This window comes from Gymnoscopelus microlampas (genome assembly GCF_963454915.1).
Source record: "Gymnoscopelus microlampas genome assembly, chromosome: 1".
In the NCBI taxonomy this organism is placed as follows: domain Eukaryota; kingdom Metazoa; phylum Chordata; class Actinopteri; order Myctophiformes; family Myctophidae; genus Gymnoscopelus; species Gymnoscopelus microlampas.
This window is the reverse complement of record NC_139962.1, coordinates 39,077,595-39,094,943: the sequence shown is the minus strand read 5'-3', so window position 1 is coordinate 39,094,943 and position 17,349 is coordinate 39,077,595. Positions and strand designations below refer to the sequence as shown.

At 41.6% G+C, this 17,349-nt stretch overlaps 1 protein-coding gene across 1 annotated transcript; it reads right to left on the bottom strand.

Annotated features, from left to right (window-relative positions):
* Positions 1–7,590: 7,590 nt before the first annotated feature.
* On the bottom strand, positions 7,591–12,261 carry mex3b (mex-3 RNA binding family member B). Its single transcript, XM_084060823.1, has 2 exons — positions 11,621–12,261; positions 7,591–10,350 (listed from the first exon to the last, which is right to left on the bottom strand). Exons 1-2 carry the CDS (start codon positions 11,865–11,867, stop codon positions 8,951–8,953), a joined length of 1,647 nt encoding a protein of 548 aa, XP_083916949.1. The 5' UTR covers positions 11,868–12,261; the 3' UTR covers positions 7,591–8,950.
* Between the last annotated feature and the right edge of the window lie 5,088 nt (positions 12,262–17,349).

Here is a 17,349-nt window from a genome sequence, read left to right as displayed (position 1 = left end):
TCTCTAAAGAGCACGTTTCTAACTGATGTGAAGCAGCTTAAGATGCAACAGCAATTGTTGTGGCTCATTATGGTAAGACATATAAACCAAGATCACTGGTTCAAACCCCACTCCCACACTTCCATATTATGTTGTGGCAGAGAAATTGAAAGGCTCTTTCACACTGTGAAGGGCAACAAGTGCTGCTGTGGCTCACTATGTGAAGACATTCGCTAGATGTTCCCAAGATCATCGTTTCAAACCCCACCAATGTTGTATTACGCTTGACTCCAATGCATGTTTTGATGGTTATGGTTAACATCCACAACAGCATGGTCACTCAAAAAGGAGTGCATTTTAGTATCTATTTCTCATGATATTTAGACAATTAAATTCAATTTAACATCTTTTCATATTTGTGTCCATAGTATATAATCATTTGATATGGGGGTCTAATGCCTAATGAAAATCCATTTGGGGGTCCATGACATTAAAAACGTTTGAAACCCCCTGGTGTAGGGGTAGGTACTTCTGTACATAAAATAGTGCATGCATGTACCTTACTCACTCACTCTCTCCATCCTGTCCACATTATTGAAAATACTAAGGTTTTGGTTGTTGGCCACCAAGTCAGTGTCTCTCAGGTGAACAAAAACTGTTTTAATTCTGTGTTCATTTTTAATGGTTGGGGTAAGGATTAGAAGTTATTAAACTGGAGAAGTTGTTATAAATAATTATAAACAACATGTATCTTTACTTCAAGCACTATAGTGAATACAAATAAATGTCTTCAGCATGCAGTGAACAGGCCACAAAAAGATATTGTCGCACTCATACAATCAAATTTGATTCCAAGGTTTGCTGAAAAAATGGCAGACAGTGTTCATTAACAAACCCGAGGCTACAGTAAGTATATGCATGCTATATCTTTACAAGGACAGATACAGCCATAGTGATATATTTCAAGCAACTTTAATGTACATTACACTGTAAGTTACAAGATTTACCCAATGTTAGTAGGGTTTCAGTTGGTAAACATTTCACAACGATTTTGGGTGCCTTTGCTCGTGGGCACGTCGGTACAATAGATCAACCCAGAAACCCTTTTTAACCACCTGGCAAAGTGCCGCCCATGTAAAGGCTGTTGATGGGAGAAAACAAACTGCTGTACATTGGTAAAAGATTCAAACATGATGAAACAAAAATAATAAAAATAATAATTGAAACAATAAAACAAAAAGAATAAAACAGTAATAAATAAAATAGGCAGAATAAACAGAGAAATGTACTTTAAGTCATTTTATTCCATAATAACACACACGGCTACATTGAATACATCAATTTTCTTTGCTATTGTTACCTCCCACTGTGGGGATTTATTTTATCTGTTATCTAGTTATTAAAAACACACCTTTGTTAATCATTGCTATACACCATATAGAACACATTGTATACGGTGGGGTTACACAATCAGAGCATATTTGATACCACTGTAAATCACTTTTGATCAGTGCAATTAGCATGTCTACGTATAGCACCTAGTATTCCTAAACATGGGTTTGACTACTGTATAATAACAGGCTAAAGACAGAGGTCTTGTTTATAGCTCATGCTATACTGCATATGAAAGCACTGAAATGTCGATGCAGGCGTCTGCCACTGAACAAGCCACAACTTATGTTGTGCTGTAAAATTCTGAACCACATGGTGGGCAAACGTTGCAGTCATAAAAGAATTAACAGAGACTGCCTGTGGGCTTACATCACTTTGGCATGGATGCAATCTTTTTTTCTTTTCTTTTTGAACAGTAAATAAACGAATCCTTTGAATTTTGACCCGCAGAGCAATGGTAGCCTACTGATGTATATGATTCAGAGAAAGGGGAGGGAAAAAATATACAGATAGAGATATATACAGATTGTGGCACATTTATAATATTCAAGTAAGTGCTAGATGGCACATAAATACTCTGTGTTAATTTAACTATGAGAGTGTAGTTAAAATGGTCCTTTTGCACACCTACTTCAAAGGACAGGTGCGTAGGAGCAGGCAGTCAATGCATGAGACAGGAAAAAGAAAATCCCGCACACTGTCTTCACTTACAGCCAAAACATTTGAATGCAAATACAACGCTTCGATCGCACTGACCTTCATCAGGTATCTCCTGATACCTGATGAAGACAGTGATGTAAAGTAACATACAAAAGTACATTTACTCAAGTACTGTAATTAAGTACAATTCTGAGGTATTTTTACTTTACTGGGGTATTTCCACTTTTACTTCTACTATATTGTACTTTTACTCCACTACAATTATTTGAAAACTTTAGTTACTAGTTACAGAGTTTGCAGATATAAATTATTATATTATAAAACATACATTAACCACTTCAGCCCTATTTTATACAGTATATAGGCTATTTGAAAATAACCCATCTACAAGCTCACAACGCGTCGCGATGTGAGCTTGTAGATCTGCTATTTTCAAAATTGTAGTACTTTTACTTTTGGTACTTTAAGTATATTTTGATGCCAATACTTTTGTACTTTTACTCGAGTAACATTTTGAACACCGGCCTTTTACTTGTAACAAAGTATTTTAATATTGTGGTATTGCTACTTTTACTGAAGTAAAATATCTGAGTACTTCTTCCACCACTGGATGAAGGTCAGTGCGACTGGAAATACATGGGTGAAATAAAGTGTTTACCAGAGAGGGCAAGATTTATGTCTCTCAAGTCTCAACCGACACACACTGTCTGACATAATGAAGACAATTTAGAGTCAGACATGCTGCATCCCCTGTACTCTCTGAAGGCTAAAAATCCATTATGCACACAGACGGTCGTACACACTCCCACATGGGCCCATCTCCACTGCCTGCTAACACAAACATACAGTGAAAGAGCAGAGAGAGAGGGTGAGAGTGTGAAGAGAGAAAGAGAGATAGGTAAAGCCTGCTTATCCATAATGCATACGCAACGTCTGGGCCTTGAACAACAAACCCAGGGCCCTGCCATCCTATATCATGTCCTCAAAACATAGCCTACTGTTGATGTATTATGTCATTAAAAATGGCTTATTACATGAACTGTATATGGACAATGCATGAAATTGTGGGCAATTTGTCAGGGGGGATAGTCAGTGATAGTGTCTATAATGTGAAATATTAATTGTTATATTAAATATACTGAAGTAGCATGTCATGGTTAACCTATGTGTGATTAAAAACTACACAATAGAAACACAAGGAGAACTAACCCTCTTTTATTTTCTTGGTTTGAAAGTTGATACACAACCATTTGTTTTAGGAGTAAATGTATATGCTAGTTTGCAAGATTAGAACACGCAGGTATTCTTTGAACAAAATCTCAGAATTACACCAGTGAAGATGAAATTACATCCGACTGTAATAATAATCCTGTCCGGATAGGGCTTTACGATAGAATAAAATGATAATGAAACCATGATGAATACATCCATAGACCATCCATAGTCATGTGTATACATGCATATACATATACATATTATATATATATATATATATATATATATATATATATATATATATATATATATATATATATATATATATATATATATATATGATTTTCATCAGGAGCGGGCACAATTATTTCAGTGCACATAGGCCTTGTGATAATTTCAGTAAAAACGTTGTTTTCAGTCAAAACTAAACTAGGCTGGGTCAAACCCCAGTATACTGTAAGACTAGGGGACCGGCCACAGACCATATATTGTGGTCTGGGTTTGCTTCAACAAACTTTTTGTAAAGAATGTTGAAACATTTCTAATCAATTATTTATGTCATATTATCTATCTGTATAACAGTGAAGATGAATGCTGAGACATAAAGTTAATTAAACAAGATTTAAATATGAAGTATGTTGTATTATTATTTATAAACTCACCAATAGGTCTTAGTCCTCCTTTCCTTTCCACATACTTTGTAATAGGAAAGGTGTTCATTAATATATGCTGTGAGAGGAAGTAAGTTGTCGACTTTAATAATCTAATATCAATACGTGATGATGATTGAGTAAAATTCACAGGTGATAACCCATTTGCCTGTTTCTCCATTATTCTGTTGTAATAAATAGGAGGATCAGTATCACCTATTAACTTAAGGCCGATCAAATTCAGATCCTGTATATTTATCCCATTGTGCTCCATCTACATCAGCTTCCGTATGTATGCAGAAACTACAGTTACTATTTAGCAGTGCGGCTGCGGCTTATGTCTGTAGCATAGGCCCCAAATTCGACCCTGATAAAGTTTTCTATCTTAGCTATCATCTCTGACCATAATTTAATCAAATTCTTAATTTTACAGTGCTGATGATCTACAATTGCATTGGTAAAACTTGCACACAAACTAAAAGACACAATGTCTTGAAATAGAGTAATTATAGACATTGCAGATTTGACAACAACATGTTTTGGGTCATTTATATAGTGATCTAAAGTGAAAGCAGTCTGACAGCCACGTATGTCTGCAATGTGAGTGATTCAAGGTTCCAACAAGGTTAATTAACCTTGTTGGAGTGGGTGTCCTGATTCTAGTTTGTAAGCTAGACAGACTACTGCCTACTCAGAAAAAGATGGAGCAAGGTGATGTTGATTACAACCCAACTGTAAATTATTGATTTGGTTAACTTTCACTGAAGTGACTTTGTAATTTCCCCCCCAAAGCTGTAAGTGTAGGCTAACTTACAAGATGTCTATATTATGCTGATATTTTGTATCTTTTGTGACCCATCGGGACACATGGCCCTTCCGTTATTCAACACCCGTTGTACCTGCTGTCAGAGTACTCATTATCATAGAGGCCAGTCTAGGCCATCATATTGATGACATCAGGATTCTCCATATAATACAACCTCCTTTCCTAGAATTAGCCTAGGAGGTTGTATGGTTAATTGATCTCTATTCATCTGAATGTTTGATAAATTGTGCATAAAGACATGTTTTCTGTATTTAGGCTGTCAGGCTGCTGTATTTTAATTCACATATTGTTTTTGTCGGGGGGGGGGGGGGGGGGGGGGTTTATGCAATATATGTTGACGGTGGGGGAGGTTGGGGGGTGCTGAAGGGGGTTAGCCTAGGACGCCATGTGTGCTAGAACCAGCCCTGGCCCGAGGCGACAAATGCATGCTGTGTGGAGTTTGGAAACATTAAACTGGAAAACTCAGCTGGTTTAACCCCGCCCCCACTACGTATTTTGTAGGTTGGGTGCATCTCGGCCAATCAGATTGGCTGAGACACACCCAACCTACAAAATACGTCACATATGGTTGCGAAAAGCCATTTCGACTGTTTTTTAATTGTTAGGCCAACCGAGGATAGACTGCATCCCATAGCCAGGAGGGCTGATTGCGCTGCAGTTGGCTAGTCTGTTGCTTGACCAATTGACCGATCAATGCTGTAACTTGAACACTCAACTTGATCAACTCAGTCAATATGTCCATCATTTGGGCTGGCCATCTCTAGTCATAAGACATCACATCAAGAGACAAAAGCCATGCACATTGTCTTCACTTCACAGATGTGAACATCGTTTGACCGAAACATATAGTAATAGTTTAACGTAAGTGAAGTGTCTCTTTAATCTTTAGAGTATTCTGGGCCTTCTTCTAGGGCTTCCAAATCATTAAATCCGTCCCTGTTAATCTATAATGCATACGCCACCACGGCTGGGCTTTTAACAGCAAACCCAGTGCCCTGCCTCCTCCTCCTCATCTCTGCCTCCTCCCCTCTCGCTGGTGGAGGGGAAAACCCACGGCCTGCTCTGACTCCCTCTAACAAGCAGGGACACAAGCAGGATAAGAGGGCTCAGAGAGGACACATAGGTCATTGTGCTATCTATTTTGTAATGAAAAAAGGGGAGTGGGGGGGGTGCATCATGTGGCATCCACAAGAATCCTATAATAAACTATTAAGGAGGCTGTCAAGTGACTAAGGTGGCCGTAGAAGTGCTGAGATAACTGCATTCATTATACTCTACTGCAAAAGATCTCTAGGAAGCCAATAAATCATGCCTCATGTTTTCCTGTTTGTCAGTGTGGTGGTGTGTTAATCTGATAAAATGCAAACAAAATTGAATGGTGCATATTTGTGAGAGCGGTTTGTTAGGGAAGTGCATTCTAATAGGTGAACACGTCAAGTAATGAGTAGACTGCGCATTAGTGACAAACGGGGACACAGCATAAATAAAATGGAACCATGCTCTGCAAAGGCATGATTTCTCCCTGTTTTGTTTTTTTTGCCGGAGCACTGTGTGTGCATGTGTGTGCGTGTGTGCGCGCGTGCGCGCGTGCGTGTGTGTGTGTGTGTGCATGTGAGAGAACCAGAAACGGGTCTGGCAAATACCTAAAATTCAGGTCAACAACTTGATGCCAGACATGCTGTTGTTTCCTTGCTTTTAACACGGCCTGGCATGCCAGACATGTATGTCTGAAGCATAGTTAGGTCTGGAGCTAAACACTCTGTGGTTCAGAGGTGTCTTAAAATATAGATCACAGATTCAAGTGTGTCATCTCTTTCTAAATCAATCCAGCCAATGACTAGAGACTTAACTTTGTTGCCCTCTTTGTTCTTTGTACACAGTGAAATCTTGAGTGTTCATTTAACTAACACTTGAGAGTATACAAATGGACTCTTACGGGTCGAGCTGAAGGTCCACAGCTACTCTGTAAGTACTACACAATGATAATAATGACTCAGGAGGAACAAACATTTGTCATGGGGGCAAAGGTCTGTTAAGTAAAAAAAAACACTTTCTACAAAAAACTTTGACCATAATATCCACCAACAGGGGCAGTATGTTTGGCCCATGTGTTGCACATTTGGAAAACCACTAGTCAGCTCTTTTCCACAGCGCTGAGATTGTTTCCTAATAGTATGGTTTATGGGGCCAATTTCTGGAGGCCTGCATTTGGATGTTTCCATTTTAAACTTATCATTAGGGCCTGCTCACTCCACATTTACTATCTCACAGTGGAGCAAGTGTGTCAACGTCAGTGTTTCCAACACAACCACATGACATGAGGCTGCACTTCAGCACAAGATGGGAGGGGAGGGGTGAGAACAATTGTACACTGCAGGCAAAGTACAGGAGATTTCCTGGCTGTTATGCCAAATGTGTATTACAAAACTGCTAATATACAGTATACATGTCTAGAACTCTGTCAATCACACAAAAGGTGTGATTTAGCTTTACACAATTATGTCAGGGATTGAACTCGGGTCCAAGGTGGCCTAACGATTATGATCCTCATTCCAAACTGCTTTTGTGTGAGAAGAGGTCACAGAAGACATAATTAGTGATGATAAGGCATGCCCAGGTCTCTGCCTCTCATGCCGGCTGTCACAGCCTACACAGAAAATAATTAGGCCTCTCTGATAATCCTGCAGCCTCCAAGTCTCCAGCTGACTTCATTAGGAACTGGAGAGGGGTCAAATGTTCACACGCCTATTAGCCTATAACAACACCCTATATCCCATCTCTCGTCACCTTTTAGCACCACAATCTGTCTGCTCAAAACAAGAGGGAGAAAACCAGGAAGTGATGTAAAATAACAGCAGCAGACACCTCATGAATGTACCATTTTTATTGGACTTATATAGAAATACTTAAAAAAAAACATGAAGTAGCACCATTACTTAAGTTTTACTTTTTTTATCATGTAGAACTTTAAATGTCAGAAAAATAAAACTCTTGATACATTTTCAAATCTTGTCTCAGCAAATATAATATTAGTATTTGACCATGAGGTTAAAGGCCCTTTATCATAAAATAAAATATACTTTGTTCTTAAACTTTGCTCAATAAAGTACATTTACGCTCAAGTAACTTCACCTACATATACATAAACAAGTGGTAAACAAATGTATTAAAATAGAAATACTAAAACTATAGTGGTGCAACAGAAGCCTGTAATTCCCACTGGAATCTAATTCATACAAATTTTAAAAAGCATAAACGGTTCCTTTTTGTTCAACTTACTAAGTTTTATACATTTCAATGTTTCATAATAATATAGAATAAAATATGCTTTATATTACTGAATAAAAAATATGCTGGGTGAAGCTGATTTTAAAGACATTTTTTGCTGAACCTATAAAAAAACTCCATCCCAACAGAATACTGTCAAATGCAATACACATTTTTGTGGATTTGTATTTCCGCCCACAGTCGTGTGATATTAAAATAATACAGTGATCAATGCCGTAAGGCCATACTAAAAAATAAACGATATTTTAACCCAGCTACAAAAAGTTCACTGAACTTAAATTAAAATATTTGTAAACATCTTTGCAATAAGAAATATAATCTTTCAAGTCAAAAAAGAATAAAATACTTCAATCTGTATTAATGTAATTAATATTTAAAACTTTCAACTTGCGGATTTTTTTTTATACATATATATGTAGGATATGTTATTGTCCTCCCTCACGTGGTCTCTGAACCCAAGCTGCAGTATCTTCATCTTTATAAGTCAATCAATAGTCCTGTTTGGCTTGAAAGCCCTCCATGTTTCCTAGTCATGACCTCTCCTATCAGTACATTCGATCAGTGAAACTGGAAGGCTTGCTCTGCTAACAGTCTACACTCTGACCTGGGGTCCCTCAGTCAAGACGCAACTACGTCTTGTTACTTCATAAATATAGTGTACAATTTACTAGAACTACTGATTACTATGCTGTAATATTTAAAACATGCATTTAGATGTTGAAAATATTTCCCAAAGCTACAGTACATTAAAAACAATTATGACGGAGCCCTGACAGGGGTTGTCGGTCCCTTTTTTTTGGATACTGCAGCCTCATACATACATATGTATATTTATGTACACGCACTTCCACAGACAATTCATTTCCTGTTAAAACAGTACGTAAGTCTGTCGTCTGTTGTGGTCGGCCTTAATGACATGATAGTCAAAGAGAGACATCTCTTATGAAAATATACGTATAGCCTGAGTGACGCCGGTGTGACAAACTGGGCATTTGGGCTCGCTCCTCTCACAGATGCGGTTGGCACACTCCATACAGAACAGGTTGTGACCACAGGGGACAAGCGCTGCGATGACCTCGCTCTCGAAGCACACGGAGCAGTCCCGGCTGCCCTTTCGGCTGGTGCCAGACGAGGTTGAGGAGGAGGATGATGAGGACGAGGCAGAGGAGTCACAGGGGACCCCGGGGAGGTGAGAGCCTGGCAGGGACGCCATGGCGCTGGAGTAAGCAGGGAAGCTGAGGGGGCCTCCCCCTGGGTCACTGCGTACCCGCCGGGCAAGGGTATGCTCGACAGGGCCTGTGGGGTGGCTGTGGAGCGGAGGGGACAGTCTGGGCTGGGGGGTGCCTCCGGCAGCCCTCCTCTGGCTCACCAACATGCCATTGGCGTTAACGGAAGTGTTGGTGGGGAACATGGCGGAGGTGGGCGAGCTGCCTCCAGTGGAGGAGGGGGTCATGCGGCTATCGTACTGGGACCACAGCAGGCCAGGCGGGGCCGGTGTGGGGTCAAATCCGGGCGACGAGTCAAAGGTCAGGTCAGTGCAGTCAGGTGAGATCACCTCACTTCCGTAAACAAACCCGTTGCCGTTGGCATTGACGTTGATGTTGACATTGTTGTTGTTGTTGCCATTGTTGTTGTTGGTGGTGGTGTAGCTGAGCGCAGGGCTGGGGGGGCTGTAGTCAGCCATGCGTGAGCCGTTGTTCCCGAAGTAGGAATCTGTGGAGGCACTACCCAGGGAGGAGGAGGAGTCGTTACGGTAGTTGGAAAAGGGCTTGCGCCCCGAGCTCGGGGTCATGCCGGCGCTGGGCTTGGACCACAGAGTGGCGTGCCCATGAATGTCGAACCCCACGTCTGTTCCATTGGCGTGGAAGTCGTTCTCGTCTTGGAGCTCAATTATGCCCCCCGTCCTCATGGCGATGTGTGCCTCAATTTCCTCTCGGGCGCGGTCTACATTCTCCGGCATCCCTGTCACCTCGAACACAGGCTCCTTGTCCCGGCTAGGTGTTACAATGTACGTGTGGGTCTGTTGTTGTATGCGTTTGATGGTGGCCCCCTTGGGGCCCACGACCAACCCCACAACGCGGTAAGGCACCCGCACCTGTATGGTTGTCTGTCCGGGCAGGTTGGGGGGTCCGGGGACAGGGGTGCCACTCCCATTCACACTGGTGTTTTTGTTTCTGGATGCTCGGATCATAGAGAAGTGCTCGGCTGCAGAGATGATCTCTCTCCGTGCCATGGCGACATCCTCCCTCCGGCCGGTCACTACAAAGACAGGCTCCTCTCCACGCACCGGGGTCTTAATGTAGGTGTTGGTCTTCGCTCGCAAGGCTTTGATCTTGCAACCTGAGGCAAGAAGACAAGGTGAACATGAGGACATGACCAACAATAATAATGGGTCAAAACATTCAAGGGGTTAAATCATTACTTATGTGCAACTCAAAACAGCTGGCAGTTGTTTATTATTTTCCTCCAAGAGCCAGTGGACTCTGAAATAAAGGGGGAACCCACCCTTTTTAGAGAAGAATAAATTCAAACCACATGTTCTACTACCATCAACATACAGCAGTGGCTGAAATGTCAAAAATAGCACAAAAGGGGACCGCCAGATCCACAAATCCCTATTAATGTTCATGTAGAAGCATTAATCTTAAACAGTTTCATCTGTTAGATTCTAAGAGGATTATGGCATGTGGGGTAAAAGCTACTTTGTCACCTTATGTCCTGACATCGGTGCAGAAAGTTGTATTCCAACGCCCTCCCCGTGCGCACATAGCTATATCATAACATTTGGAACAGTTAAGGAATCTGTCCAGAAGCAATGAAATCGTTGCCGTCGCTGGCAGAGCAGAGCCAGTAAAGTGGGACAGTGATATAACCTGACAAAGGGAGTGGAGGAAAAAACCTTTAAGTTGTTTTGTATGCCCTACAACAATGTCACAACTGGCCCCTATCAGAACGGGATGGGAGCTATGTGGGGTTTTATTTTCGCTGGGCAGAGGATACAACGGCAGTGTTGCAGGGAGGGGAAAGAACTGGCATCATGTAACCAGGCACCACTGCCGCCCTACAGCTGTGGCCGCTCAGCTGCCAACACAACTGCAACACTGTGACTGAAGCCCTGCTGAGCAGTGTTGCCAGATTGTGTGAGAGAAATAAGCAACGAGGTCTACGAAAACAAGCCCAAAAGAAGAGACTAAACACACGTGCACTTTAAACCCATATTGGGTGAGCTTGTAGATCTACTATTTAAAGAAATTAAATAAATGAAGAAAATGTGAAACATGTGGAATATTACATTTTAGCAACACAAATATTGTATGTCCCTGGCATAAAATATTTTCAGATGGAGGTCTGCAGACAACTAGCCTACATATTAATTTTAGGGTCGTTGACATGAAAATGTTTGAGAACCACTGGTTTAAACAGCATTACACAGCAAGCCCAAACTAAGCATCTAACCTTTAAAACAAGTTTAAAAAAACGCAGCCCGCAAACTACCACTATTTACATGCAACTTTACAGGGAAAACAAGCCCAAAGTCGCTTATAAATAGCAGACATGGCAACCCTGCTGCTGAGACAAAACAATGAAAAGTGTCTTAAAAATAACGCACCTTGTCGGCCCACGATCTCAGCGACATGCTCGGAGCTGGGAACCGGTACGCACTCGGTCATGTTGACGCTCTTCTTCCTGGGCTCGTTGTCGTACAAGGGGTTGTTCTCGTCGTTGTCCAAGCCGAGCAAAGAGAGCTGGTCCAGAGCGATCTGCAGCGCTCTCTGGTCATCCAACGCCTGGTCTCCTCCAGGGTGCTGGCCGTGGCCGCCGCTCCGCTCCATGTCAGCGAAAAGCGAGCTGGGCATCTTTGCGACTTTGCAGTCTAGTCTGTTAAGATCTGGGAAGATCAGATCAGAGACAAAGGGGGGAAATGCGGAAGGAGGGTAAAGAAAGAAGGAGTGATGAGGGAAAAGGGGGGGCACCGACCGGACCCGGTTGGTTTCAAGCCACTGGTGCAAATCAGTGCTTTTATCTGTCGCTCGCCGAAATCAGTGCAAGAAGAAATCCAGCCTTCTTCCCCGAAAAGGGATCTCTGATCTCGTATCCGATCCCCCAAGATGTGTGTCGTACGGACGGACGGAGACACAATGCGTTATTCCAGAGCAGCTGGAATGCCGGCAGGCGGTGGCAGACAGTATTCCTTCACACAGCGCCCCTCCCCGGCTCGGCTCGGCTCACTCAGCTCTTTTCTGTTTTCTGTCTGACTTGCTGCTGCAAAGCCAGACAACACACTACTGGGGGGATATGTGCGAATGACGTCACCGGCCAGGGCAGGGACAGGGTTGCCAGGTTTTGTGAGAGAAATAAGCAACCAGACAAACAAGCACAAAAGAAGCAAGCCCCTTCGCCCTTTAAACATATTAGATTGCCTATTTTCAAAAAAATCTTGAAATTTTGAAAAATGTGAAATATTTCTGAAACATTTTAACAACACAAATCTTGTAGTAGTACTGACACAAATTAATATTAATTTGACATGCAAATTTTTGATAACCACGGGTTTAAACTAATTAGGAAAGAAGCCCAAATAAGCAACAACACTTCATAAACAAGCCCAAAAACCTGCAACCCACAGCAACTTTACAGAAAAACAAGCCCGAAGTGGCTTATAATAAGCCGACATGGCAACACTGCAGGGCAGGGACGGTGCAGTGCCGCTCGTACATTTGCATATCCGAGACCTGATTGGCTGGACGTTGTGGAAATGGGTGGTGCCTTGCGAAGAGACCCGGTATGCCTGAAATACACTCCCTCCTTTGTTGTCTCTAGTCTCTCCTTAAATCAAACCGCTGCCCTCAAAACAGAGTGGATGTGTTGATTTTTGGTTACTTGTGTTACTAGTGTTTTGGAAGAACTTGCAGATTTGAATAGCACTGGTGATGTTTTGTGTAAGCAAAAAAAAACATACCGATGGAATGAAAAATCAGTCATTGAAAGAATGAGGTCATACTTCATAATATGTAGGTTATGTCAGCACCTCAGCACGCCATGCAGACTACTGGTGGAAATGGGACAACAATAAGAAAATATTTTTTGTGTCCATATTTAATGTAATTATTATTTAACCCCCCCCCCCATTTTTTATTGTATTTATTCACAGTGCAAACATTATGACAGCTTCAGTGTTGAACATTCAATTCCCAATGCCAATAATGATTCCCAAATTATACATTTCCTGGAAAATTGAGTTATTTCATAAAACAGCAGCCCATGGCGTTCTTTGTTGTGTATAAGGTACATAGGCTATTACTAAGGTGTTACACGTGACGGAATTACCTTCACACAAAGCCTTTCCTTCAACACCTGAAAACGCTTCAAAAACACCACTCAACCTCAGCTTGTTACTGGATGAACCACAAACGGCAACAGCTTTTGTGTTTTGAGAGAGGGCTTTTTTAGGTTGTACATTTACAGTATAAAGTGAAAACTTTACGTCTACATTTTGTTTGCTGAAAAGTGAATAGGCCTACTAGAGAAGTAGACGTTTAAGCCTAGAGATGGATCTGGCTTGAACATCTGTTAAATTCACTTATTTAATGCAGTGCACCTCAGATCACCTCAATCAGTTAATATAACTACATACAGTTTGAATACATTTCTTCCGCGACTCGTTGTGAACTTATTGGTCTGCGGCTGCTATTTTATTTTTGTATGTGGTAGTAGTAGTAGGTTTTCTCCGTGTCCGACTGTCCGCACAGCCAGTGGTGTAAAGTAAGTAACTAAGTACATTTACTCAAGTACTGTACTTAAGTACATTCTCTCAGATGCAAATATTTTACTTTTACTCCACTGCAATTGTGAGCTTGTAGATCTGCTATTTTCCCAACATGTTAGTAGCCTACTTTTACTTTTGGTACTTTTAAGTATATTTTGATCCCAATACTTTTGTCCTTTTACTCAAGTAACATTTTGAACACATGGACTTTTACTTGTAACAGGGTATTTCTACATTGCGATATTGATACTTTTAAGTAAAATATTAGAGTAGGCTACTTCTTCCACCACTGCTGTTGTCCGCAGAGCCCAACGTGGTGTTTCGTGGACAGCGGAGAGCCCCGCCCCTCAGTACAGGGAGGAGGACGGGCCTCACTTCATCAACACAAAGGGAATTTCAAACCCGAGTCAAAGCCATTGACGAGAAGCACTTTGCTTTGTCACCTCACTCCTCCTGGAGGACAATGAATATGCAAATAAAGAACCGTTCGTTCGGAACCCGAGAACCTATGGATGGACCCCCCCCCCCCACCCTCTGAGACACACACACACACACACACGCACGCACGCACGCACGCACGCGCGCGCGCGCACACACACACACACACACACACACACACACACACACACACACACACACACACACACACACACACACACAGTCACAGTCACACACACACACACACGCACACACGCACGCACGCACGCACGCACACACGCGCAGCATCAGACTCCACAAAGATCCCAATTCTGTTTTATTTCGGCTATCACATCATTTTGCGTTAGACTGTCAATTAAACAGGCTTTACTTGCAAGTAATTATTAGACCTACATATGTGTTGGGAATGTAAACATATGTAGCCTATAGCCTGTTATGTTTACATTGCCAAAGCATGTGCAATAAAAACAAAACAAAAATATGTACATACAATGAATTATATAAGCCTAATAACAAGTAAATGTGTAAACACTAGAGCTGTGTAACATTGCACCATTGCAATTCATATAAGTAAAATGTAATTGCAAACAGAAAAGGTGGGCTGTGTATGTGTATATATGTAGGCCTTTGTATATGTATATGTGTATATATATATATATATATCACAGATAAGTAAAGACTTTTACAAGTGTGTGTAAAGGTGTACTGCATAGGCCTACAGTAGGTCGAGATCAGCACAGTGCAGATAGTGCAGGAACAGTCATTGTTGGTGGTTCTATTCCATTGGATGTCCTTTTCCCAAGCTCACAAACCTTGCTGCTGTGTTTACACTTTGCTGTACTTCACCCTAGCGGATATGGACATTTTTTGTTATTAGGCATGTTTTCAAAATATTTCTGGGTGTCTCTGATGTCTTGGTACAGTTGGCAGGTAGTTAAAAATTGCAGCTCGGTTTCCACCTCATTTTGTGTGCAGTAGGTGCACAGTCTGTCTCTTCTCTCGGGAGCCAGGTCTGCCTCTGGCGGCCTCCCTCGATAGCAAGGCTGTGCAGGGTGGTTGCATTTTGTAAATGATCTGCATTATTATTCATTTTGTAACTTATACTATGATACACAGATTTTTTCCATTTAATCCTACAACTCTCTCCTCTGATGTCTACATTACAAGGCTCCTTAAGTTAGTTGCAGTCACTTGTTTTGGTGCTGAAGACTCACTGCAGCCCTGGTGCCAAAATTCAAATGTCAGTACTGTCACTGCTCACTGCTACTCACAGGAGGAACCTCAAAGCCATACTGCATTTCTGACAGAGGAGAAAAGCAAGACCCAAACTGCTCCTAGAGTCAATCCACACATATATGCCTGCACCATTTGTTTGTGTTCACAGTTACGCTGTAAAACTCCCCCCTCAGCCCTTCTTGCTTTGTGGGCTAAATAAAATAAAGTGTTACCAAATTGGACTGAGAGTCCTGTGGTGGGTTTTGCCCGGCCCTACAGCGTGTTCCGCTGCTCTAAAGTCCAGACTGACACGGATGCATGGCATTAAGCATGGCTTCTCCCTCTCTGACACAGACAGGTCTGGGTTAGAGTGGGGTAAGCCTTTCTTCCTCATTAAAACGCATATGGGTAATCGCCTTTAAGCAGCTGCCTAAGTTGTCTATCTCCTAGTCCACACACTGTCTGGGTGATGGCATGGCACATCAACAGCCACAGACCATACAGCACTGCAACAGCACCCGGCCTCATAAACTGTAGTCTTCAAGATTGTGTTGACAGACAGGAGAAATATATGGGTGGCAAGATCTTAATTATTTAGGGATCCATGGAAATATTCTCATAAACCAGAGCATTAGTCTTAGAACATATTTATGAATGAAGACTGTAAGAAAGTCTCTGTATAGCTACATACTGTATTACTACAAACCTAAGCAACTCCTGTCTATTACATTAGAGAAATGTTGGACCTCAATAATCATTAAAATTCCTCTTTCACTACCAATACAAATATAAACAACATAATTCCCTTAAATCCCTTAAAATTGGAGAAACAACATTCAAAATATTCACATTTCAAAGGGACAGAGAGTAATGAAGGAAGGCACTGTTTGCCTAGCTCAAGGATTCACTGTTACATAGCATACACAAACAAACCAAGCTGTTTAGTTGGAGCCGCGTAACCAATTATGCGTTTTGCGGTACACCATGACTGTAGCAGCATGTGTATAGATAAGGCATTGGTTTGTGGCAGGTTAGCATAACAAAACAAAACATCCAGATTAATGGAGGTCTGTGTGCTTGTGTGCGTGTGTGTGTGCGCGTGTGTGTATGCACGCTTCCATGTGTGTGTGTGTTACCCACAGAGTGTAACCTGATTCTAGATTCAAGGTTAGACAAAGGAAAATGGGACACTGTGGCTTCCACTGTATGTTCCACAGTAGATGCATTTATTTCCTTTCAGGTTTTAATGGAATCACTGAAGGAAAATATATTTTATTGTAACCATAAGAGATCAATTGGTTTACCAGTGGTATTCATTTTCCTAAGCCAGTCCCAAGAATGGAACAAAAATAAATAGATAAATACAAACTAACATAGGCCCAACTATACAACTAAAACAGCAGTATTTTACCAAAAAGCTGTGGTGTCAGAATGGATAGTCAGAATGAATTGTCATATTAAATACATTTAACATGTCTAGTTTGCTTTTGAATTAATAACACTATTGATGATTTATATTCCACATCACATCTTCAGAACAATCAGTTGACAGTCGAATGGGTAGAGAGAAATGTTTTATTTATTATTTTGCTTGCGGTTGACAGGTAGGTAGAGAAGTAAGCATGAGAATCCCATTGAAGGTAGGACCACAGTGTTATAGTTTTCGACAGGAAGCTCATCAATATGCAGACATACCTTTGTTTCTGTATTTTTTCTATCTGCATGGTCCTGGGCATACAGGAGTGTGTGTGTGTGTGTGTGTGTGTGTGTGTGTGTGTGTGTGTGTGTGTGTGTGTGTGTGTGTGTGTGACGTGTGTGTGTGTGTGTGTGTGTGTGTGTGTGTGTGTGTGTGTGTGTGTGCGTGCGTGCGTGCGTGCGTGCGTGTGTGTGTAGTAGCGATCTTTTCTGAAGTGGCACTA

Excerpts from the sequence above, each read along its gene's own strand:
- mex3b (XM_084060823.1), bottom strand. The coding sequence starts at position 11,867 with ATGCCCAGCTCGCTTTTCGCTGACATGGAGCGGAGCGGCGGCCACGGC. Across the intron at positions 10,351-11,620 it reads TGAGATCGTGGGCCGACAAG|GTTGCAAGATCAAAGCCTTG; the intron begins GTGCGTTATTTT and ends TTCTTGCCTCAG.